General features: G+C 42.2%; 1 protein-coding gene across 2 annotated transcripts in view; it reads right to left on the minus strand.

Annotated features, from left to right (window-relative positions):
* Positions 1-25,077, minus strand: part of DMXL2 (Dmx like 2) — a 199,217-nt gene that overhangs the window by 104,221 nt on the left and 69,919 nt on the right. For both annotated transcript variants that reach the window (XM_049777555.1, XM_049777558.1), the window contains exons 7-9: positions 12,624-12,808; positions 9,587-9,770; positions 6,503-6,677 (exon numbers count right to left, since the gene is read on the minus strand). In XM_049777555.1, coding sequence (XP_049633512.1) covers positions 6,503-6,677; positions 9,587-9,770; positions 12,624-12,808 — 544 coding nt within the window. The remainder of the gene's footprint in view (positions 1-6,502; positions 6,678-9,586; positions 9,771-12,623; positions 12,809-25,077) is intronic.

A 25,077-nucleotide genomic window follows, 5' to 3' on the forward strand; every position in this document is an offset into this window, starting at 1 on the left:
ACCACACAACAAGCGTGACAATGGGGAAACCTCGCAGGCAAACACCATGCACAGAAAATGAAGACGAAAGATCAGATGACCTAATTCCAACCACCTGATTAACCTCTCGGATAAGGATCTTAAAATAGCAATATGGAAGATGTTTGTAGAGCTCAAAAAAAGCATAGATTGATCTAAACAGAACACAAAGACACAAATCAGAAAACTCCAAACTGAAATAGCAGATCTGAAAAACACGGTAGCTGAACTGAAAACCTCAGTGGATGGCCTCGACAGCAGGGTATCAGCAGCTGAGGAGAGAATAGGAGTACTAAAAGATGTGCTGCAGAAAAACTCAACACAACAGAAGAAATTGGAAAAGAACCTTAAGACAAACGAACAGGCAATAGAAAAAGTACTCAAGGAATTCGAACAGATGAAAATAGAAGTCTTTGATAAACTCAACAGAAACAACATAAGAATCATTGGAGTCCCAGAGACCCAGATAGGAGATCCCAGGAAGAATCAACTGTCAAAGACATCATCAAAGAGATACTCCCAGAGTTAAAGACTACATGCAATCAAATCCTACATGCCTGAAGAGTACCAGCTAAAAGAGAATCAAAGAAAAACACCCCAAGACACATCCTCATTACAATGACAAATCCCACATAGAGAGAGAATGCTGAAAGCAGCAAGATCAAAAAGGGAAATTACATTCCAAGGAGCATCCCTAAGACTTACAGCAGACATGTCACCAGAAACTCTCAAGGCCAGAAGACAGTGGTGGGATATTGTGACAAGACCGAATGAAATGAATGCCTCACCGAGAATACTGCACCCAGCCTTCATAGATAAACATGGATAAACATGGATAAACAACAGCTCAAAAACTTCACAGATGATAAACCAGCCTTAAAGGAAAAACTGACAGGTCTACTCTAAGACAAGAGAGACCAACAAACACAGCAAACTTATCTACAAAGATGACATTAAATCCTATGACAATCATCTCCCTCAATGTCAATGGACTAAATTCACCAATTAAAAGACACAGAGCGGCAAAATGGGTCAAAAAGATGAATCCAACCTTCTGCTGCCTACAAGAAACACATCTGAATAGTCAGAACAAACATAGACTCAAAATCAAAGGCTGGAGGAAAATCATCCAAGCAAACAACACCCTCTTAAGCCAGGGTGGCCATATTAATATCTGATGACACCAACTTTATACTCAGAAAAGTGGTAAGGGACAAAGATGGACACTATGTACTAATTAAGGGATATGTGCAACAGGAAGAAATCAGACTATTAAACATATATGCACCCAATGAGAGACCAACAAATTATCTAATACAATTACTGACAAATCTGAAAGAAGAAACCAATAACACAATAATTGTAAGAGACCTCAACACGGCCTTTTCAACACTTGATAGGTCAACCAGACTGAAACCCAACAAAATATACTAGCCCTGAAAAGAGTAATGGAAGAAAGAGGACTAGTAGATATATATAGGATACTCCATCCCAAAAAACCTGGATACACATTCTTCTCCAATGTACATGGGTCATTCTCCAGGATAGACTACATGCTAACACATAAAACATACCTCCATAAAATCAAGAGGATAGGAATCTTGCAGGCTACCTTTGCTGACCACAAGGCTCTGAAATTAGATGTGAACTATAAAGCCACACAGAAGAAAAATTTTAACAATTGGAAATTAGACACCTTGCTACTGAACAACCAGTGGGTCCGAGATGAAATCAAAAAGAAAATCAAAACTTTCCTGGAAACAAATGATAATGAAGACACAAACTGCCAGAATCTATGGGACACAGCAAAAGCGGTCCTGAGAGGAAAATTTAGAGCTCCACAAGCACACATCAGGAAGGAAGAAGGGGCATACCTGAATAACTTAATGATGCAGCTCAAAAAATTGGAAAATGACCAACGAAAGGAACCAAAAATAGGGAGACAGAAGGAAATAACAAAGCTGAAAGCAGAACTCAATGAAGTGAAAACCAAAAAACAATCAGAAAAATCAATGAAAGCAGAAGTTGGTTCTTTGAAAAAATAAACAAGATTGATAGACCATTGGCAAAACTTACAAAGGAAGAGAGAGAAATCTGATAACCTGTATTAGAAATGAAAAGGGGGAGATCACGATAGATATTGCAGAGATCCAAAGGGTAATCAGAGACTACTTTGAGAAACTTTATGCTACTAAACATGAGAACCTAGAAGAAATGGAAAAATTCTTCGACACTTATAACTTTCCACATTTAACTAAGGAGGATGTAGCATATCTAAACACCCCCATCACTACTGAGGAAATTGAAACTGTAATCAAATATCTGCCCAAAAACAAAAGCCCAAGCCCAGATGGATTTCCTACTGAATTTTTTCAAATCTTTCAAGAGGAGCTACTACCAATCCTAGCCAGGCTCTTCCATGAAATTGAAAAAACAGGAACACTCCCAAACAGCTTTTATGAAGCCAACATCACCTTGATACCTAAACCAGACAGAGCTGCTGCCAAAAAAGAAAATTACAGACCAATATCCCTGATGAATGCTAATACAAAAATTTTCAACAAGATCCTGGCAAATAGGATTCAATGCATCATCAAGATTATAAACTATGACCAAGTAGGTTTTATCCCAGGAATGCAAGGATGGTTTAACATCTGTAAATCTATCAACATCATACACAACAGCAACAAGAAGAAAAATAAAAATCGCATGATCATATCAATAGACGCAGAGAAAGCATTTGATAAGGCCCAACACCCATTCTTGATCAAAACTCTCAGGAAGATGGGAATGGAAGGAACCTTTCTCAATCTAGTTGAAGCCATCTACCACAAGCCAATGGCAAATATTATCCTCAATGGAGAAAAACTAAAAGCCTTTCCTCTAAATTCTGGTACAAGACAAGACTGTCCGCTCTCACCACTCCTCTTCAACATAGTACTGGAAGTTCTTGCTATAGCGATTAGGCAAGAAAAAGATATCAAGGGAATCCAGATAGGAAAGGAAGAAGTCAAGCTCTCATTGTTTGCAGACAACATGATACTCTACTAAGAAAACCCCAAAGACTTACCAAAAAGCTTTTAGAAACAATAGACTCACATAGCAAGGTGGCAGGCTACAAAATTAACACATAGAAATCAATGGCCTTTTTTATACACCAATAACGATAAGGAAGAGAAGGAAGTCAAGAAGGCAATCCCATTCACCATAGTGCCACACAAATTCAGATATCTTGGAGTCAACTTGACCAAAGATGTGAAGGACGTATACAAAGAAAACTATAAAGCCCTGCTCCAAGAAATAAGAGAGGACATATGGAAATGGAAACACATACCCTGCTCATGGACTGGCAGGATTAACATCATTAAAATGGCAATACTTCCCCCAAAGCATTTTACAGATTTAATGCGATTCCCTTAAAAATACCCATGACATTCTTCAAAGAAGTGGATCAAACACTTATGAAGTTCATCTGGAACAATAAACACCCTTGAATAGTAAAGCACTCCTAGGGAAAAGAAAAATGGGAGGCATTAGTTTCCCAAACTTTAAACTGTACTACAAAGCAATAGTTACCAAAACAGCATGGTATTGGAATAAAGACAGACCCTCAGATCAGTGGAATAGGCTTGAGTTCTCAGACATTGTCCCCCAGACATACAATTACCTAATTTTTGACAAAGTAGCAAGAAATCCTAAATGGAGCAAAGAAAGCCCCTTCAACAAGTGGTGTTGGCAGAATTGGTTAGCCACTTGCAAAAAAGCGAACATAGACCCCCAGTTAACATCAAGTATGAATGTAAAATCCAAATAGATTAAAGACCTTGATATCAGACCTGATACCATAAGGTATATAGAACAACACGTCGGTAAAACACTCTACGACATTGAGACTAAAGGCATCTTCAAGGAGGAAACTGCACTTTCCAAACAAGTGAAAGCAGAGATCAACAGATGGAAATACATTAAACTGAGAAGCTTCTGTACCTCAAAAGAAATAGTGCCCAGGATACAAGAGTCACCCACTGAGTGGGAGAAACTATTCACCCAACACCCATCAGATAAGGGGCTAATATCCAAAATATACAGGGCACTGACAGAACTTTACAAGAAAAAAACAACTAATCCCATCAAAAAATGGGTAGAAGAAATGAACAGACACTTTGATAAAAAAAGAAATACAAATGGCCAAGAGGCACATGAAAAATGCTCCTCGTCACTAATCATCAGGGAGATGCAAATCAAAAGAACTATGAGGTACCACCTCACACCACAGAGATTGGCACACATCACAAAGAATGAGAACAATCGGTGCTGGCGGGATGTGGAGAGAAAGGAACTCTTATCCACTGCTGGTGGGAATGCGTCTAGTCCAACCTCTATGGAAAGTGATATGGAGATTCCTCCAAAATCTGGAAATTGAGCTCCCATTCGACCCAGCTATTCCACTCCTAGGGATATACCTTAAGAATACAAGAATACAATACAAAAACCCCTTCCTCATGCCTATATTCATTGCAGCACTATTCAAAATAGCCAGGCTCTGGAAACAACCAAGATGCCCTGCCACAGACGAATGGCTAAAGAAACTGTGGTACATATACACAATGGAATATTATGCAGCCATCAGGAGAGATGAAGTCATGAAATTTTCCTATACATGGATGTACATGGAATCTATCATGCTGAGTGAAATAAGTCAGAGGGAGAGAGAGAGAGAGACGCAGAAAAGTCTCACTCATCTATGGGTTTTAAGAAAAATAAAAGGGCCCGGAGAGATAGCACAGCAGCGTTTGCCTTGCAAGCAGCCGACCCAGGACCTAAGGTGGTTGATTCGAATCCCGGTGTCCCATATGGTCCCCTGTGCCTGCTAGGAGCTATTTCTGAGCACACAGCCAGGAGTAACCCCTGAGCAATGCCAGGTGTGGCCCAAAAACCCAAAAAAAAAAAAAAAAAAGAAAAAGAAAAGTCATTTTTGCAACAATCCTCAGAGACAATGAGAGGAGGGCTGGAACTTCCAGCTCACTTCATGAAGCTCACCACAAAGAGTGGTGAGTGCAGTTATAGAAATAACTACACAGAGAACTACCATAATCATGTGAATGAATGAGGGAACTGGAAAGCCTATCTAGAGTACAGGTGGGGGTGGGTTGGGATGGAGGGAGATTTGGGACATTGGTGGTGGTGGGAATGTTGCACTGGTGATGGGGGTGTTCTTTAAATGACTAAAACCTAATTACAATCATATATGTAATCAAGATGTTTAAATAAAGAAAAAATAAAAAGGAAAGAAAAAAGAAAAAAAGAAAGTAAAAAAAAAAAAAGAATCACAAAGTCCAATTTTTTGTTGTTATTGTTGTTTTTGGGTCACACCCAATAGCGTTCAGGGGTTACTCCTGGCTCTTCACTCAGAAATTATTTCTGGCGGGCTTGGGAGACCATATGGAATACCAGGATTCGAACCACCGTCAATCCTGGATGGGATGAATACAAGGCAAATGCCCTATCTCTGTATTATATCTCTCGGTCCACAAAGTTCAATTTAAGAAATGGCACCTTATATTCCAATTAAATATTATTTAAGGGGGGGCCAAAGAGATAGCACAGCGGTGGGGCGTTTGCCTTGCATGCAGCCAGTCAGGATGGGCAGTGGTTCAAATCCCAGCATCCCAAATGGTTTCCAGTGCCTGTCAGGAGCAATTTCTGAGCGCCGCTGGATATGGCCCAAAACAAACAAAACAAAACAGTATTATTTAAGGCAACATGAAATATTGACATAATTCTGTATTTTATGATTTTGGCATGTCTGTAAGAAACATTTGCCTACCTATCACTTACCTGTGAGCGACCGAGCACCCACATGTTTAATGGAACTCTGAATGGATTTTCCACCGTCTGATTCAAGCCACAAAAAGTTTGCATAGCCCCGAGCCAAAAGAACTCTGCAAATAAATTTAGCTCACCACAGAGAATCTGGCTTAACTAGATTCCTTAATCTTTCCATGGAACCTGTTTTTGTAACTGCTCTCATAAACGTAATTATAGATAGGTTTTTGTAAGGTTTAAACTGTAATCCTTATTTGCTTGCACAAAAGAAAGATCTATTAAGGATTTGCTTCCCCTCCCCCCATCCTGCCAGGTTCCTCCTTATCCTTCCCGCCATCAAAATGTGTCTATGCTCCCATTGGTTAAAATCGTTGTACCTGTACAAATCTGATTGGTTTAAATTTCAATCCTATGTTGTTGCTCCTCCCACTGAAGCAGGGCATAAAAACCCTCCTCGCTCCCTCAATAAACCTCTTGACAGGAACTCAGCTTGAGCGCTTTATTAACTTCTGCGGCTTAATTTTCTAGGTGTTCACAAAAGAGCTTAACACTTGCGAATTATTTGTATTCGCCTTCTACCTTCTGTCCTGGTTGAGAGAAAGCTGCTGGCCGGAAATCTCTCCCATTAAAGGGCAGAAGCGGAGGCGGGTACACTTACCTGTGGCAGGGTTGATGCTTGCAGCGATGTGGAAGTGGCACAGAGCATTTGCATGGTGGGAAATGTGTCTCTGGACTTCATGCATTGCCCCCTGGTCAGCCATGAAGTCAGTGTGAGTTACAAGAACAGAAGACCTCCTTTGACCTTTTCTCAAGTTTTTCAAATGGTGTATTGTCTAAAATAGAAAAATAATTGATAAGGTCAATTCTAAAAAGTCTAATAAATATATTTAATTTCTTTTAATCTTCTCTCAGCAAAATGTGACCGTTTTGTTTTGTTTTGTTTGGACTTTAGGTCACAACAAGTGATGCTGAAGAGTTACTCCAGGCTCTGCACTCAAGAAGAGAGCATGGAGAGTAATCAGGAGAGTGGCAGACATGGGATGCCAACTATCAAACTGGATCTTTTGTTTTTGCTTTTTTGTTTGTTTGTTTTTTGGGCAACAACCAGCTCCGGGGTTATTCCTGGCTCTGCACTCAGAAATTGCTCCAGGCAGGCTCAGGAACCATATAGGATGCTGGTCCATTCTGAACCTGCAAGGCAAATGCCCTACCACTGTGCTATCTCTCTGGTCTCCCAAACCGGATGATTTTAAAAATAAAACTTCCTTAATTACAGTAAAATTACTGTGGATGTTTTCTCCAAAGTTCTTATAAATTTTGAAATTTGAGGCAAAAAACACTTATCTAAAGTAATTATTAATATTAATGTTTTATGAATTGTAGATCACCTGTTAATACATATTAATAAGTTATTTCAAATTTTGAATTGTTCATTTGTAAGTAACTTAAAAATATGGAGGTCTTAGTAGATAAATGAGTTCACAATCTTGGTTTTCCCCTAGCAAATTTCAGTAATGAGAGGAAATTACTTCACCTTACTTTCTTATGCTGTAATTTAACCTACACCAAATATTAGATTTGATACTAATTTCCCTTTCTTTTTAAGGACCTGTACATGTTTAACCAATCTAATCAAAGATGTATCTGACATGCAAAATGAAAGAGTTCAAATTACTGGGGCTGTGCTGGAGCAATAGAACAGCAGTAGGGCACTTGCCTTGCATTCAGACAACCTGGGACGGACCCGGATTAAATCCCCGGCATGCCATATGGTCCCCCGAGTCTGCCAGGAGTAATTTCTGAGCTCAGAGCCAGGAGGAACTCCAGAGCACAGCCAGGTGTGGCCCCAAAAATAAAACAAATTACTGGGCCTAAGGAGATAGCTGAAGGGCCAGAGAGTTAGTGGATAGAGTGGTTGTCTTGCACGTGGCTAACAAGAGTTCAATTCCTGGCATCCTATATAGTCCTCTGTGCCCACTAGGTGTAATTCTATTTTTTTTCCTGGCCCCACTAGGAGTAATTCTTTTTTGTTTTGGGGTGCCACACCCATTGATGCTCAGGGGTTACTCCTGGCTATGCGCTCATAAATCCTGGCTTGGGGGACCATATGGGTTGCTGGGGGATGGAACCTCAGTCCGTCCTAGGCTAGTGCTGGCAAGGCAGACGGCTTACTGTTCCACGCCACAGCTCCAGCCATCTTTTTTTTTTTTTTAAATAATTTTTATTGTGACCAACGTGAATTACACAGTCATATTTAAGGTCATATCTTTCACAGTCATATTTATGGTACATAGTGACATTGAATCAAGGGTATTCCCACCACCAGTGTTGTCCTCCCTCTAACCCTGTTCCCAGCATCCCCCTCCTTTGCCTCCTGGACTGCTATTATAACTGGTCCCCTCTTGTATAGCTTGTTGAAGATTGGGTATAGATTCTGTTGTTGTTGACTTTGGGTTTGGTGTTTAAGTCTGATCTTTTTTTTTCTTTTTTTTTTTTTGGTTTTTGGGCACACTCGGCAGTGCTCAGGGGCTACTCTGGGCTCTGCGCTCAGAAGTCGCTCCTGGCAGACTCTGGGGACCATGTGGGATGCCAGAAATCAAGCCTGGGTCCATCCTGGCTCGGTGGCAAATGCTCTGCCACCGTGCTATCTCTCTGGCCCCCTGATCATTTTTTATTTCTTCTTTTTCTCCTCCTTTTTTGTTTGTTCGTTTGTTTTGTTTTGTTTTTGGGTCATACCCGGCAGTGCTCAGGGGACCATATGGGATACTGGGATTTGAACCACTGTCCATCTGCATGCAAGGCAAATGCCCTACCTCCATTGTTTTTTTAATTTTTAAATGTGATTTTTTTTTGGGGGGGGGCACACCCAGCAGTACTCAGGGGTTACTCCTGGCTGCTCAGAAATAGCTCCTGGCAGGTACGGGGGACCATATGGGACACCAGAATTCGAACCAACCACCTTACATCCTGGATCGGCTACTTGCAAGGCAAACACCGCTGTGCTATCTCTCCGGGCCTGTGATTTTTTTTTTTTTTTTTTTTTTTTTGATTTTTGGGTCACATCCAGCAGCGCTCAAGGGTTCCTCCTGGCTCTACGGTCAGAAATCACTTCTGGCAGGCTTGGGGGACCATATGGGATGCCGGGATTAGAACCAATGACCTTTTGTATGAAAGGCAAACGCCCTACCTCCATGTCATCTCTCAGGCCCTTAAATGTGATTTTTTTTTTATTTCTTAAGAGCCAGAAATAACCCCTGAGCACCACTGGGTGTGGTCTAAAACCAAAACAAACAAACAAAAAAAGATAGCTGAAAGAATCTGGGCACATGCCTGGCATGTGTGAGGCCCCATTTGATCCCAATGCCACCTAACCCCTGAGCCAAGAATAACTGACGGCCCTTACGCACCACTTACCAAAGCAGCACCACATTGCTGAAGCTGAGCACACGCCCACACTGTTAGGCCAAGGGTAGCCAAACCACTGGACCAGTGAGCTTCTGAGCACTACTGACATACATCTCCTCCCCACCCCCAAAATAAAAAGGAATAATTCAAATTATTTTCCAAGACTGACTACATATCTGAGACCATTTCTGCCTGTTTTTGGTTTCTAAGTGGCATAAAAAATGTCTTACAGGTATAAAGAATTCATCACTCCTATAAGACTATTTATTTTATGCCTTATGAATTTTTACCAGATAAATATTCAAAATGTACTGGCCATCTGAAATATATGTAGTACCTCAAGAGCATGCTGTATTCTGTCTTTGTGTTTTCCATGATGAGTAAGGTTGCCAGCAATGCTGGAAGTGGTGGTCTCACAAATCTGCTCACCTAAAAGACAATCTTCCGGTAATAAGGTTTCTGCCCAGAGCCGACAGACACCATCATGGCATGAAGTCAACAACACATTACAGACAGAACCTCTAATGACAAAGAGAAAGAAACATAAGTTACTACGAACATCAATGCCATCGATTAATTCATGTTTAGTTCTCATTTAAAACAAGCAGTACAATATGTGTTATTCTTATCCTGATAGCAGGATTCCACTATTTCGCACCCCATTTTCATTTATTCCTACTCACAAGGTGGTAAACTCGATAAAGAGCTTCATCAGCAAAAGACAGAAACTCCTAACACCAGAGTTCAATCATGTCATAAACAGTCAAGCAAGATTAATAGATCGTGTGTTCCCAAAAGCCTTATAGATCACTCTGCATTAACTGTTTTAGGAAATGACACTATGAGGAAAGAATAGTCAACCAGGGGCTGGAGAGATAGCATGGAGGTAGGCCATTTGCCTTTCATACAAAAGGTCATTGGTTCGAATCCCTCTGGCATCCCAGAGGGTCCCCCGAGCCTGCCAGAAGTGATTTCTGAGCGTGGAGCCAGGAGTAACAACTGAGCGCTGCCAGGTATGACCAAAAACCAAAACCCAAAAAAAAAAAAAAAAGTTAACCAAAGAGCTTAATATCATATCGAGTACTGCTGTGCACATTACAAAAACATGAAAATGGCCTTGGCAACAGAAACAAATTAATGCCACATTACATGTGCTCTTTGGAAATAGGTTCTATAGGAATAGGAGTATCTTCTAAAAACAAAAAAACAAAAATAAATCTGAATTATTGCCAATTTCAGAGTAACTCTAATAAAAGATGATTAAACATCCAAAAGTCTCACGGCAGAAGTCACATATAACATTTGGAGGGGAGGACCCACACTCAGCAGTGTTCAGGGCATACTCCTAGCTGTGTGTGTGGGGATCACGCCTGGCAGGAGTGGGGAAGCTACGAGGTGCTGGAGCTTGAACAGCAACAGGCAAGGCCCTACCTACTCACTGTACTAGCACTCCAGCCCCAATGTATCATTCTTCTTATAATCTAAACTGTTATAACAGTAAACAAATCTTCATTAATAACACAGTAACAAGGTAATACTTTCAAACTGTAGGGTTAATTTCCATTTATTTAAAGTAAGTAAAATGTCTTAGCAGCTGATAACTTAAATACAGAACAAAAAAATTCATTCTTCCTTTGGTAAAATGCTTACATGAGATCTGATTCCAAGTGTTCTGCAAATGTTTTCATCACTATGATAACTTAAGGTATAATAAGCCTTATATTTGGCCTCAAAAATGAATACATTGCCCATGATGTCATTTACTGAACCACTCTATAATAGACATTCTATTTCTTGTCAGATATCTATAGTTCTAAAATATAATTAACAAACACAAGAATCCTCCCTCAAGAATGAATATTATGGGGCCGGGCGGTGGCGCTAAAGGTAAAGGTGCCTGCTTTGCCTGCGCTAGCCTTGGACGGACCGCGGTTCGATCCCCTGGTGTCCCATATTGTCCCCCAAGAAGCCAGGAGCAACTTCTGAGCGCATAGCCAGTAGTAACCCCTGAGTGTCACCGGGTGTGGCCCAAAAACCAAAAAAAAAAAAAAAGAATGAATATTCTGGGGCCAGAGAGATAGCACAGCAGGAGGGCATTGGCCTTGCATGCTGTCTATGCAGGATATACTGGGTTCGATCCCTCACATTCCCTATGGTCCCCCCGAGCCTGCCAGGAGTAATTTCTGAGTGCAGAGCCAAGAGATGTTTTTATCAATGAGAAATCATTAAAAAGTCATTTGGGGATTTTCTTTCTATTGATACCATTAAGAAAACAAGTCAGGGGCTGGAGAGATAGCACAGCGGTGTTTGCCTTGCGAGCAGCCAATCCAGGACCTAAGGTGGTTGGTTCGAATCCCAGTGTCCCATATGGTCCCCCGGGACTGCCAGGAGTGATTTCTGAGCATAGAGCTAGGAGTAACCCCTGAGCGCTGCCGGGTGTGGGGCCCCCCCCAAAAAAACAAGTCATGGCTGGTCTGATGGAAGTGGTTTACCAGAACGTATTAATGTTAGTACCACAAAAGTTGGTATATAACCACCCCCACTGTTCAATTAGACTGGCTTTAAAAAAAAATAAAACAAGTCATTTTATTCCTAAGTAAGATAACCTTTATCACAATATATACTAGTGATCATTTTACTTCCCTATCATTTTACCTGTAAAATGCTAATTTTTTCTTCTAGAATCTTCTACCTTTGCTATTACTACTAACAAATCTGGTTAAAATGCCTGTGTACATACTGCATACTTCTATACTCTGTATTCACATACACTAATGAATTTAGTCTCATGATTCTCTGTCCCCTCTATGTTCTCATTCAACAGAGAAAAAAAACTGTTGCATATGCTTCAGCATAAGAAATGGAGTTTAGGGGCCAAGAGATAGCATGGAGGTAAGGCGTTTGCTTTGCATGCAGGTCAGTGGTTCGAATCCCAGCATCCTAGCCTGCCAGTAGTAACCCCTGAGTGCTGCCAGGTGTGACCCAAAAACAAAAAACAAAAAACAAACAAAAAAAAGAAATGGAGTTTAAGGGGCTGGAGCAGTGGCACAAGCGGTAAGGCGTCTGCCTTGCCAGAGCTAGCTTAGAACGGACCACAGTTTGATCTCCAGGCGTCCCATATTGTCCCCCAAGCCAGGAGCGATTTCTGAGCACATAGCCAAGAGAAACACCTGACCCTCACCAGATGTGGCCAAAAGAAAAGAAATGGAGTTACAAGTCCCTGAGGCTGGGAAGAGCAGCATGAACTAAATGCAGGAGGGAGGCTGACTCTAGAACCTCTGATCCAAGTTTGTGGAATCAATGAAAGGACCTTGGCTCTTACTATTTTATAAACACAGACTACTAGATGAAGTCACATGATGCATTTGTCTAACCTGGGCATATACTTGCTAGTTTTGCGCCATGAAAAGCCTGTCACAGCTCTGGGATGTGCCAAGTAAACAAAGGAGAACTGGGTAGCAGCGTGACGCCTTTTCATTTTTACTTCATGGTGATCCTGGGGTATGATGGAAGACTTCCAACCAGTCATAGGGTACCACACTTTCAAAAGACAATCATCCTGTAAAACCACAAAGAGGACACAAATTCAATAAACATACACAATTATTTAAGTAATTTGTAAATATAGGGGTCAGAGAGATAGTACAATGGGTAGAGTGCTTGCCTTGCATGTGGCTAACCAGAGTTTGATCCCTAGCACCAATATGGCTTCCCAATCCCTCCAAGAGTGATCCCTAATTACAGAGCCAGGAGTAATCCCTGAACGCTGCCAGATGTCCCAAAACAAAAAATGCTATATATAAAAAAGAATGTGTGGGACCAGAGCGGTGGCACAGTGGTAGGGCATTTGCCTTGCACACAGCTGACCTAGGACTGACCACAATTTAATCCCCCAGCATCCCATATGGTCCCCCAAGCTAGGAGTGATTTCTGAGCACATAGCTAGGAGTAACCCCTGAATGTCACAAGGTGTGGCCCAAAAACCAAAAAAAAAAAAAAAAAGTGTAATCAAATCAAATAAAAAATTATGGGCTAATGGCCAAAGTAATAGAAAAGTGGTAGGGGTTTTGCATTGCATGCATCTGACCCTGGATGAACTCGGGTTCGATTCCCGGCATCCCATAGGGTCCCCAAGCCTGCCAGCGAAGAGCCAGGAGTAACCCCTGAGCATCACTGGGTGTGGCCCACCCCCCAAAAAAAATCATGGGGATGGGGGCTGGAGCAATAGCACAGAAAGTAGGGTGTTTGACTTGCACACAGCTGACCTGGGTTTGATCCCCAGCATCCTATATGGTCCTGAGTGCTATCAGGTATGGACCAAATCCTCCCCTTCCCTCAAATAAATCATGGGCTGTGAGAGAACTCAAAAAAACTCAAGGACATGACTTTCAAACTGGAGCTCCAAGTTCTTTTTTTTTTTCCTTTTCTTTGTTTTTGGGCCAAACCAGGCAGTATTCAGGGGTTACTCCTGGCTCTATACTTAGAAAACACTCCTGGCAGGCTTGGGGGACTATATGGGATGCCAGAGATCAAACGTAGGTCGTCCAGGGTCGTCCACGTGCAAGGCAAATGCCCTACCTGTATGCTATCACCCAGGCCCCCAGAAGCTCCAAGTTCTATCCTTAGCACCATATGGTCCCCCATGACTGCTGGAAGCAGCCCCCAAGCAATGAGCCGAGGGTAACTCCTAAATACTATAGGGGTCCCCCTCTCCAAAAAGTGGCAGGCTAGAGAGATTCTGACTTGATTTAGATCCCTGGCACCAAATATGGTCCCTCCAAGTATTGCCAGGACACATTCCTGAGTACCTTTGGGTGTGACCCAAATCTCTTCCTTTCAGGGGTCTCAAATTTGAGGCCCTCCATACAACATTTTGTGGCCCTGCCCTAGAGGATGCTTTTTTTGTTTTGTTTTGTTTTAGTTGTTTGGGTCACACCCTCCAATGTTCAAGGCTTACTACTGACTTTACCCTGACTTTGCCTCCTGCAGACCCCAGGTTAATTGAGTTTGAGACCCCTGAAAGAATAGCATAGCTGATCCCCAGTGACAATCAAAGTCAGCTCTCAAATGCCTAACCTCAGGTTGGCGTGCCTCTGCCCACAAGAGGGGGCTAATTCCTGTCTGTCTTTGGGCTATAGGAGACTTTTTAAAAAGCAACACCTGGGAACTACTTCCTGATCCCCGGTGACAATCAAAAAAGAACCCAGCCCCCCCCCCCCAAAAAAAAGCAGCTCTTCTTATATAGAACATGAACCCCATCATAGCATGGAGTAAGAATCACTCTTCAAGCGTGGCAATGGGGGAACAACACAGGACAACAGCATGCATAGAGAATGAAGATGGCAGCTCTGATGACCCCAAAAATACCAACCACCTAATTAATCTTTCAGATAAGGAGTTTAGAATAGAAATATGGAGGATATTCATAGAACTCATGAAAGCATAGATCGATCTGAAGACAAATACAGAACAAATACAGAAATCAGAAAACTCCAAACTGAAATAATAGGACTGAAAAACGCAGTAGAGGAAATGAAAAACTATGGAAAGCCTTCCCAATAAAGTAACAGCAGCTGAAGACAGAATTAGAGAGCTGGAAGATGAGATGCATAATAACTCCATAAAGCAGAAGAGATTGGAAAAGAACCTTAAAGAAAATTATCAGACAATGGAAAAAACTCTCAAAGACTGTGAACAGATGAAAATAGAAATGTTCGAGACCAGAGAGATAGCATGGAGGTAAGGCATTTGCCTTTCATGCAGAAGGTCTGTGGTTCGAATCCTGGCATCCCATATAGTCCCCTGTGCCTGCCAGTGGCGATTTCTGAGCATAGAGGCAGAAGTAACCTCTGAGCACTGCCAGGTGTGACCCCCCCACCCAACAAAAAAAGAAGAAAATGTAAATGTTTGATAAATTCAACAGAAACAACACAAGAATCATTGGAGTCCCAGAGACCCAGGAAGAACAGACAGTCAAAAACATCATTACAGAGAAAACTCCCAAAGCTAAAGACCACATCAACCAAATCCTGCATGCCAGAAGAGTACCAGCTAGAAGAGACCCCCCAAAAAAAGCACCCCAAGACACATCCTACTCACAATGATGAATCCCACAGACAGAGAATACTGAAAGAAGAAAGATCAAAAAGGGAAATTACATTAAAAGGAGCATCCTTAAGATTTATAGCAGACCTGTCACAAGAAACCCTCAAAGCTAGAAGTCAGTGGTGAGATATAGTGACAAAACTCAACTACATTGAGAACTATCATAACAATGTCAGTGAGTGAGGGATGTAAGAAAGTCTGTCTCAAATACAGGTGGGGATGGAGGAGGGAAGAGATGGGGACACTGGTGATGGGAAGTTTGCATGGTGAAGGGGATGTTCTTGTTATGACTGAAACCCAACTACACTTATGTTTGTAATCATGGTGTTTAAATAAATAATTTAATAAAAAAAGAATAGCATAAAATATTGACATCATAATTCATGATATAAAAACTAAAGAAATTAAAGAAACATATAAACCCATCAAGGACCAGAAATGTAACTCAAATAGAACATATGTAGAGAACTTGGGCTCATTTCTTGGTACCACCACACACAAATTATGAAAGCCCAGTTTCTAAACTAATCTCTAAAAGAACATGATGACTGTCAAATCTTCCCAGGTAAACTGGTCCAAGCTGACAACTCTGGAAATTTTTGGAATGGGGATGGGAAGATTTCCTTTCCCACCTGAAGGCACAACGGCCATCAGCCTCAACAGATACCTTCAGACAGAACCAGTTTAGCTTCACAACTGAACCTTTTCAAACTGCCAAACCACAAAATTGTTCCATATTTATAGATCCTGAACTATGCAGCAGTAATTTCATAATAGTGTCAGCCCACCAGCTTTTCCTTAATGACTTAGTAATACCATTGAGATATAACAATTATTGCAAATTGACTTATTGATCTAAGTTTTTATAATTCCATTTGTTCTTGTGTTGTAATAAGTAAATATATTTGTGCCTGAGGGAGCAGGCTCGAATGATAGGTGGGAAATTGGGGACAATGATGAAGGGAAGATCATACTGATGGTGGGATTGGTCTTTGATTTTTTTTTCGTCTTTGAATATTTAATGCCTAAAATAATTGCATTATCACAGTGTTAAAATAAAAAAAATTTTAAATACAATGTAATAAAAATGTATTATGTATTTGTATGTATATCTCTGTGCTTTATTAAAAATGTATCAAAAAGACTGGAAAATTGTGGGCCCAGAGAGATAGCACAGTGGCGTTTGCCTTGCAAGCAGCCGATCCAGGACCAAAGGTGGTTGGTTCGAATCCCGGTGTCCCATATGGTCCCCCGTGCCTGCCAGGAGCTATTTCTGAGCAGACAGCCAGGAGTAACCCCTGAGCACCGCCAGGTGTGACCCAAAAAAAAAAAAAAAAAAAAGACTGGAAAATTGTGTATTATATGAAAAACAGATATTAAGTACCAATTTTTAATTGTGAGTTAAGCTATTTAGCAGAGCATTTTATTTTCTCTGCCATTTTTAAATAACACATATTGTTTAAAAAAATAGGCATTCATAAAAGAGAAGGGAGTGGAGGGAACATCTAATATGTCAATCACTTAAAATCCAAAACACTGATTCTAGGAAAAAAGATGCACTCTGAAAAGCAGAAGCACTACTGGAATATTCTATATCCTCTGCTTTCCCTTCCTGCCAAAATCATCCTCACAAAAATTCTCATCCTTACCCTTAAGAAAGTCTCCACCTGGGGCTGGAATGACAGCACAGCGGTAAGGGTTTGCCTTACACACAGCCAATACAGGATAGACCCTGGTTTGAATCCCAGCATCCTATATAGACCCCCGAGCTTGCCAGGAGTGACTTCTGAGCACAGAACCAGGAGTAACTCCTGAGCGTTACTGAGTGTGACTCAAAAACCGAGAGAGAGAGAGAGAGAGAGAGAGAGAGAGAGAGAGAGAGAGAGAGAGAGAGAGAGAGAGAGAGAGAGAGAGAGAGAGAGAGAGAAAGTCCCACCCTTTTTTGTTTACTCAAAAGTGAGCTAGAGAAATAATACAGTGGGTAAGGTATTTACCTTGCCAGGTTCTATCCCCGGCACCCCAGGTCCCCAGAGTCCAGCAGGAGTGATTCCTAAGCAGAGTCAAGATTAAGCCCTGAGCAGAGTCAGATTAAGTTCTGCCCCAACAAAAAAAAGTAGGCCAGATCCAGTGGCGCTCAGGGGTTACTCCTGGCTTTGAGCTCAGAAATCACTCCTGGCAAGCTAAGGGGACCATATGGGATGCTTGGAATCAAAACCCAGGTCCGTCCTGAGTCAACTATATGCAATGCAAACACCCTATCTCTGTACTACCACTAAGGCCCCCCAAAAAGAAAAATATTTTAACAGAATTATTTTTTTTTAGAACTTTAATCTTTATTAGAAAAGGAACCAAAAAGGAAATGAGGAGCTGACCCCTGGGTACCCCCCCCCCCAGAGACATGGCGGCTCCTAGCTAGTATAAGGTACAGGTGTGGTATAGTTGTCTGGGCTTTGACAGCCACAGCACAGATCAAATTTCAGAGAAAGAGCCCAGTAGTGCAGATCTGAGGCACCTGCCGTGCACTGAACTCAGCTTACAGTGGCCATATTCTGGGCACACTGCCCAGGCCACATGCGTGGGGTGGAGGGTGCCTAAGAGGCCAAAGCAGGTGGGCAGTGCCCCTCAGATGTCTATATAGTTGTTGTCTTCATCTGAGTTGCTTTTGAGCTGAGACTCCTGATTCGACTTCTCTGGGACTTCCAGGGCTGGCTGGCACAGACTCCTTCTGCAGGTTAGCAGCTGACTGGGCAGACAGGATGGCTGGCTTCAGTTTCTGCTTGGTCTCCTCTGAGATGCTGCCTTTGGGTGAAAGCAGGGTGGGGATGGGTGTCGGGGCAGTGACCTCTGGTGGATCTTGGTGGCTGTGACCAGCTTGGGCATGCTGGGCAGAAAGCATGGCTTAGGATGGCTGGGCTCTGCTTTGCTGGGAAAGACATTGGGGTGCTGGCTACTTGTGCTGTCAGGAGGCTGGGACCTGGTGACCTGGCTCCTGGTTGGCTCGACACCTGCTTCTGCTGCCCAGCATCACAGTTCTGCCAGGGTGTACTCAGGGGCTATCTTCACCTGCTCAGGGCTCGGTTCTGGGGGCAGGCAGGCGCCCTCTGCGCCTCTGGCCTGCTCCTCTCCTCCTGCACTCAAACAAGGCATGCTGGGGGTGGACACAGGCCTGGGTGGCCAGGGGACGAGGGCCCCTAGACAGGTATGGTGTTGAGGTGGACCTGGAGGGGGTATAGGGGCTGACGGCTGAGGTGGTAGAGCCTGATGCAGGGCAGGACTTGGCATCAGAGTCATTGGGATGCTGGACAGTATCTGTGGTAGCAGAAGTAGGGATCATGGGGCTGCTACAGATAAGTTCTCTCTGCTGTTCTTAAGGTGCTTCGGGGTGGTGGGCCAAGTCCCCTGTGGAATAACTCTGTGCAGTGGCTCCAAAGTGGACCTAACAGAAGTTTATGGCCTTTTCCAAGTCTTGCCTCTTCATTCACCTGTCTGCCTACAAACAGGACCATTCATCCATCTCCTTCCAGGAGTCTTTTTATTTCCTTCCAGGAGTCTTAACAGAATTATTTTAATCATTTTCAAGTACTATGAAGATTTGATGAAAAATTTTTAAGTTTTGTAAAAACTAGTTGTAAGGGGGCCAGAGAGATAGCATGGAGATAAGGCGTTTGCCTTTCATTCAGAAGCTCAGTGGTTCGAATCCCAGCATCCTGTATGGTCCCCTAAGCCTGCCAGAAGTGATTTCTGAGCATAGAGCCAGGAGTAACCCCTGAGCGCTGCCGGGTGTGACCAAAAAAAAAAAAAAATTTAGTTGTAAGAAGAAACTCAGTTGTTAAATAAGTGCTCAAATAGGCCTAGTGAACACAAACAAAATTTAAACATATAGCAAGTAAGCCAAATTGTCAATTATTGAGTTGAAGATTTAATGAAGTACGTCTCATGTAGAAAACCATTAAAAAGTCCTTAATAAGCAAAAAATCAATTCCAAGTAAAATGTTAAAGTGGAGGAAAAGCAAGATAGTGCAGTGAGTGAGGAACTTTCCTTGCACATGCTCAACCAGGTATCAATTTCTGGCTCTTCATATGGTCCCCTGAGTCCCACTAGGAGTGTCCCCTGAACACAGTCAGGAGAAAGACCTGAACATTGCTAGGGGTAGTCCAAAAACAAAAGAACCCCAAATAAAGGTCAATATATAGCTCATTAAAAGTTAAATTTACCACACTCTTTACAAAATAAAGTACAGGGGCCGAAGCCATAGCACAGCCATAGGGCGTCTGCCTTGCACAAGGCTGACCCAGGGAGGACCTGGGTTCGATCCCCGGCATCCCATAGGGGACCCCCTCACCAGGAGTGATTTCTGAACACATAGCCAGGAGTAAACCCTGAGCGTCACTGGGTGTAGCCGAAAAACAAACAAACAAACAAACAAAAATAGTGCAATGAAAAGTAATATATCCACACCTGAGGATAACTGATTTGAATCCTAAACACCTGAAGTGAAATGCCGATGTGTGTAGCAGGTAGAAAAAAAAATGTAATGCCTTCTAGTGAAAGATCCCACAGTTACCATCTGCTTCATTGAGTCAGACAAAATTTGGCTTTATTAACAGAAGCACAGCAGATTGGACTGGGGGGGTGTGGTGTGGTGTGGGGAACACAAACACTAGAGAGCGAATTTTCTTTTTTTACCAAAAGGATCTTAATTAGGTGGTCTATCTGCTAAAAACACATGGGAGGTAAGATTTTTCAATACATGACATTGACTAACCTGAAAAGGAATGCTGTCAGTAAGGCACTGTTATATTTTCCACAAAAAAATTATAAAATACTGGGTCGGAGAGATAGCACAGCAGTGTTTGCCTTGCAAGCAGCCGATTCAGAACCAAAGGTGGTTGGTTTGAACCCCATATGGTCCCCCGTGCCTGCCAGGAGCCATTTCTAAGCAGACAGCCAGGAGTAACCCCTGAGCACTGCTGGGTGTGGTCCAAAAACCAAAAAATAACATAAAATAAAATAAAATTATAAAATACTTTGTTCTTAGAGTTGAATATACAGAGTTTAGAAAATTAGATCTGACAGAGGCACGTCTGAGCTCAGAACACTCCGCATGCCAGGATTTCTGGGGTGTTTGACTGGTATGTCGGGGGCTCTGGGCAGGACAGCTAGCCATAGGACCCCTGGGCTGACCACTTAGTCCAGGCGAACAAGATTCCCCCCACACCAGGCGGGTCTTCAGGGCCACACCTGGTTAATCGGGCCCTGGGGGAGGGGGGGGAGAAATTCCTCCCTAGGCATCCAAAAACTACAGAGGCACGGCTGGGCTCAGAACACTCTGCATGCCAGGATTTCTGGGGTGTTTGACTGGTATGTCGGGGGCTCTGGGCAGGACAGCTAGCCATAGGACCCCTGGGCTGACCCCTTAGTCCAGGCGAACAAGATTCCCCCCACACCAGGCGGGTCTTCAGGGCCACGCCTGGTTAATCGGGCCCTGGGGGAGGGGGGGAGAAATTCCTCCCTAGGCATCCAAAAACTACAGAACCGCGCGGGGGCGTAAAGCCCCCGCGAGTACTTCATGTATTAAGTGTATTTCTTTTTTTTTTTTTTTTTTTGGTTTTTGGGTCACACCTGGCAGTGCTCAGGGGTTATTCCTGGCTCCAGGCTCAGAAATTGCTCCTGGCAGGCACAGGGGACCATATGGGGCGCCGGGATTCGAACCGATGACCTCCTGCATGAAAGGCAAACGCCTTACCTCCATGCTATCTCTCCGGCCCTAAGTGTATTTCTTATTCTTTTGTTATGTTTTGCATATACAGAATGTTCATTTTGCATTCTGCCCTTTCCCACTCCCCTACGAAGCTCTTTTTTACTCCTTAACTCTCTAACCCCCTCCCAAACGTCACTATCCTACATTACTCTTTTTAACTTCAGTAGTGTACAATCCTAATCACAGTCCAAAACTGCATTGTGTATGACAACCCCAAACTGTTTCAAGATACATATAATGGACACGTATTTCTTTAGAATATTTTGTGTTTCTTCTCTGACAGCTATAATTCTTACTAAATATTGTCTTATACAGTGACGATTCTAACCACTTTACATCTTTTTTTGAGCTGTTTAAGAAGGAATTTTGGTGAAAGAGTCCCTCAGTTTAATGCTTATGATTGAACCATATCATGGGAATAATTGGAATTGTTCTTATGGCCCCCATATGCGACAATAACACCACGTGGCATTGCTTCTTATTTGCATAGGCACATTAAAATGGGAAAATACTATACATACAAATAAGATCCTATCTAATAGAGATTGGAACACACAAATCTTGTAGTGCAAAGGGACCTTACACCCTGAACATTGACATAACGACCTGGCACAGACCTCAGAAGAAAGGGCATTTTCCATTCTCCCCTGAACCAGGGAAGCCATCCACAAAACATCCAGGCTGGTCTATAACATCACCTGGAAGCAATCCTCTACCATGGAAGACCCTACACTGCTCAGACATCAACCTGCTCAAAAGAGACTTCCCTTAACACTGAGACGACTTAACAACAACAACGACCTGCTTACAGGACAGGGCTCCCTGCATTGCTCTTTCATGGTGAGGTGAAAGGAGAGGACACTCCACATCCTGACTTCAATGTAGGATATGCAGATTCCAGGATCTTTAATACAGAAACATGATACCAACAACAAAGACTGTGTGAAAAATAAAAGTGTGTTGGCACTACAGACAATGTCTTGGATTGGACGATCTAGCTTGCCTGGAGCCTAGAGTTGGTCTTGTGCCAGGAAACTTCAGGGGTCAGGTCTCTTTGTATTTAGGCCAAGGTTATTTCTTTCCATGTCCCTCATATTTTGGTGGGCCTATGCAAACAACAATTGCCACTCTAACACCATTTTTACTGTGCTCCTTTGACTCTAATCCTTAAAAAGAACTCACTTAAAATTTGAGGTTAACTTAAGCTAATATGCATGTATATGGAAATGTAAGAAAATACTATGCCTGTAATGTTTAAGGAGTTATGTAAGTTTTATGGCTTTGGATTGCCTTGTGTGCTGTTAAGAAATATTATAATGTGCTACAATCTGGGGACTTGAGGGACAAAGTAATTGTACATGGATTCTGTCTTATTTATCTTAATGTTCTTTGGCTGAAATTTCAAAGTTAAGATATCAGAAAGGGGACTTCTGAGAAATATGTTATGGGTGATTGTCCTTCCACTGTAACTTTACCTTGTCCTCTTTCTTTGCATCCTTGTTCTCATAATTAAAAATAAAAATTTAAAAAAAAAATAAAAAAAATTAGATCTAATGAAAGTATATTGAAATACAATAATAAAAACTCCTGTTGCCAACTGCAATGGCTTGGTAGAGTAAAAATTCAAAAAAGATATTAGACATTTTAATGCTTAGGAAACCGAATGAAATGCCAAGGATGGATCCCAGGTTGGCCATGTGCAAGGCAAGCAGCTTCCTTATATGCTGTACTATCTCTACTGGTCCCACATTTTGTAATTTATTTTCTGTGTTTGTTTTTGTTTTAAGGTCACAACCAGTGGTACTCAGGGAATACTACTGGATCTGAGCTCAGAAATCATTCCTGGCAGGCTTGGAGGACCATATGGGACTCTGGGGATCAAATCTGGGTTAGCCATATACAAGGCAACCACCCTACCTACTGTGCTATCACTCTGATCCCAGACATTTGTAATTTCTATAAATGGATTGTTCTTGATTCAATATAATTACACGTGTTCAATATATTTCATTTTGGGGGGGGTGTCACACTCAGCAATGCTCAGGAGTTACTCCTGGCTCTATGCTCAGATATCACTCCTGGCAGGCTCGGGGGACCATATGGGATACCGGAATTTGAACCACCTTCCTTCTGCATGCAAGGCAAACGCCTTACCTCCATGCTATCTCTCCGGCCCGCAATATATTTAAGAACTACATTATACATTTGATCATGACCTGACAGATTAATAAGTATCATAGAGTAAACTTACAAAATCAATATGTAATATACAAGTGATAATTATGTGCCATTACTCTATGTCAGGGGTCTCAAACTCGCAGCCCGTGGGCCGTTTTCGGCCCTCCATACAACATTTTGTGGCCTACGGCCGGCCTTCAAATATCGCAGTATTCGCAATTATTCGCTTACCTAATAATAACAATAAAATCGCATTAGTAAGGAAAAATTCGCATTAAACATTTGCATACCCTGAGCAGTTCCGTTCGGGGTATGAAAATAGTTAATGCGATTTTTTCCTTACTAATGCTATTTTTTATTGCGAATATTCAGGAAGCGAATAATCGCGAATACTTTGCGCCTAGCACAGACATCATTTCCGATGTCCTGCCCGCTGTCCCTTGCATTATCGGAAGCCTAAGGGAGAGAAGTTTATTACAGAATTAGATTGTCATACCTTCATCATGACTTCATCAAAGCCTGCAGTGAAGAGAAAGATTGATGACAAGCACAGACAATTTCCGGAAAAGTGGGAGATGCAGTATTTCTTTGTTGAGCACAGGGGCATCCCCACATGACTTATTTGCTCAAGATGAAAGAGTAATTATGTCAGTAATTCAGGAGCCGAATTCTTTTTCCGTTGTTGTTTCTGGGTCACACCCTACTAAACATGCTGAGGAATGTGCAAAATATCAAGGAAATGAGAGAGCCAAGCAGATTGCCAGTCTTAAAGCATGTCTAATGAGGCAACAAGATTTCTTAAAGAAAGCAACCATCAGTCGAAGCTAGTTACATGGTTAGTGAGATGATTGCTAAAACACAAAAACCATTCACAGAAGGAGAGTTTGTTAAAAAAAAAATGCATGTTACAGGCTGCAAGTATTATCTGTCCAGAATAGAAAGGTCAGTTTAGCAAAATCAGCCTTTCTGCCAACACGGTGGCAGAGCGCATTTCTGACATGTCAAGTGACATTTATCATCAACTGTGTGAGAAAGCAAAACGTTTCGATGCATACTCAGTTGCTCTTGAGGAGGGCACAGATATAACAAACACTGCACAACTCACAATTTATGTTCGTGGTGCTGATTGCAATTTTGAATTGACAGAGGAGCTGCTCACAATAATTCCAACACATGGCCAAACCACTGCTAATGAGATATTTCGGCATCTGTGTGATGCCATTGAGAATGCAGGTTTGCCATGGAAGAGGTTTGTTGGAATAATAACCGATGGAGCGCCATCGATGACAGGGAGGAAAATTGGACTGGTGGCACTTGTTCAAAAAAAACTTGTAGAGAAGGCCACTGCTCTTTGCTGCATTATCCATCAGCAGGCCCTTTGCAGTAAATGCCTGCCGTGTGACAATGTGATGTCTGTTGTTGTGAAATGCATCAACCAAATCAGATCCAGGGGCTTAAAGCACAGGAGGTTCCATGCTTTTTTAGAGGACATGGAGTCAGAATATGGAGATGTGCTCTATTTCACTGAGGTATGTTGGCTCAGCAGGGGAAATGTCCTGAAAAGATTTTTTGAGTTGAGAGAAGTGAAAGCCTTCGTGGGGAAGGATGGGAATGCTGTTTCTGAGTTGAGTGATCACACATGGCTCATGGACTTAACTTTTCTTGTTGACATCACACATAAGCTGAATGTACTAAACAAGATGTTACAAGGTCTGGGGCAGCTTATCAGTGCTGCCTATCACAACGTGAGAGCATTCTCCACAAAACTTGTGTTATGGAAATC

This window comes from Suncus etruscus, chromosome 1 (genome assembly GCF_024139225.1).
Source record: "Suncus etruscus isolate mSunEtr1 chromosome 1, mSunEtr1.pri.cur, whole genome shotgun sequence".
Taxonomy (NCBI): domain Eukaryota; kingdom Metazoa; phylum Chordata; class Mammalia; order Eulipotyphla; family Soricidae; genus Suncus; species Suncus etruscus.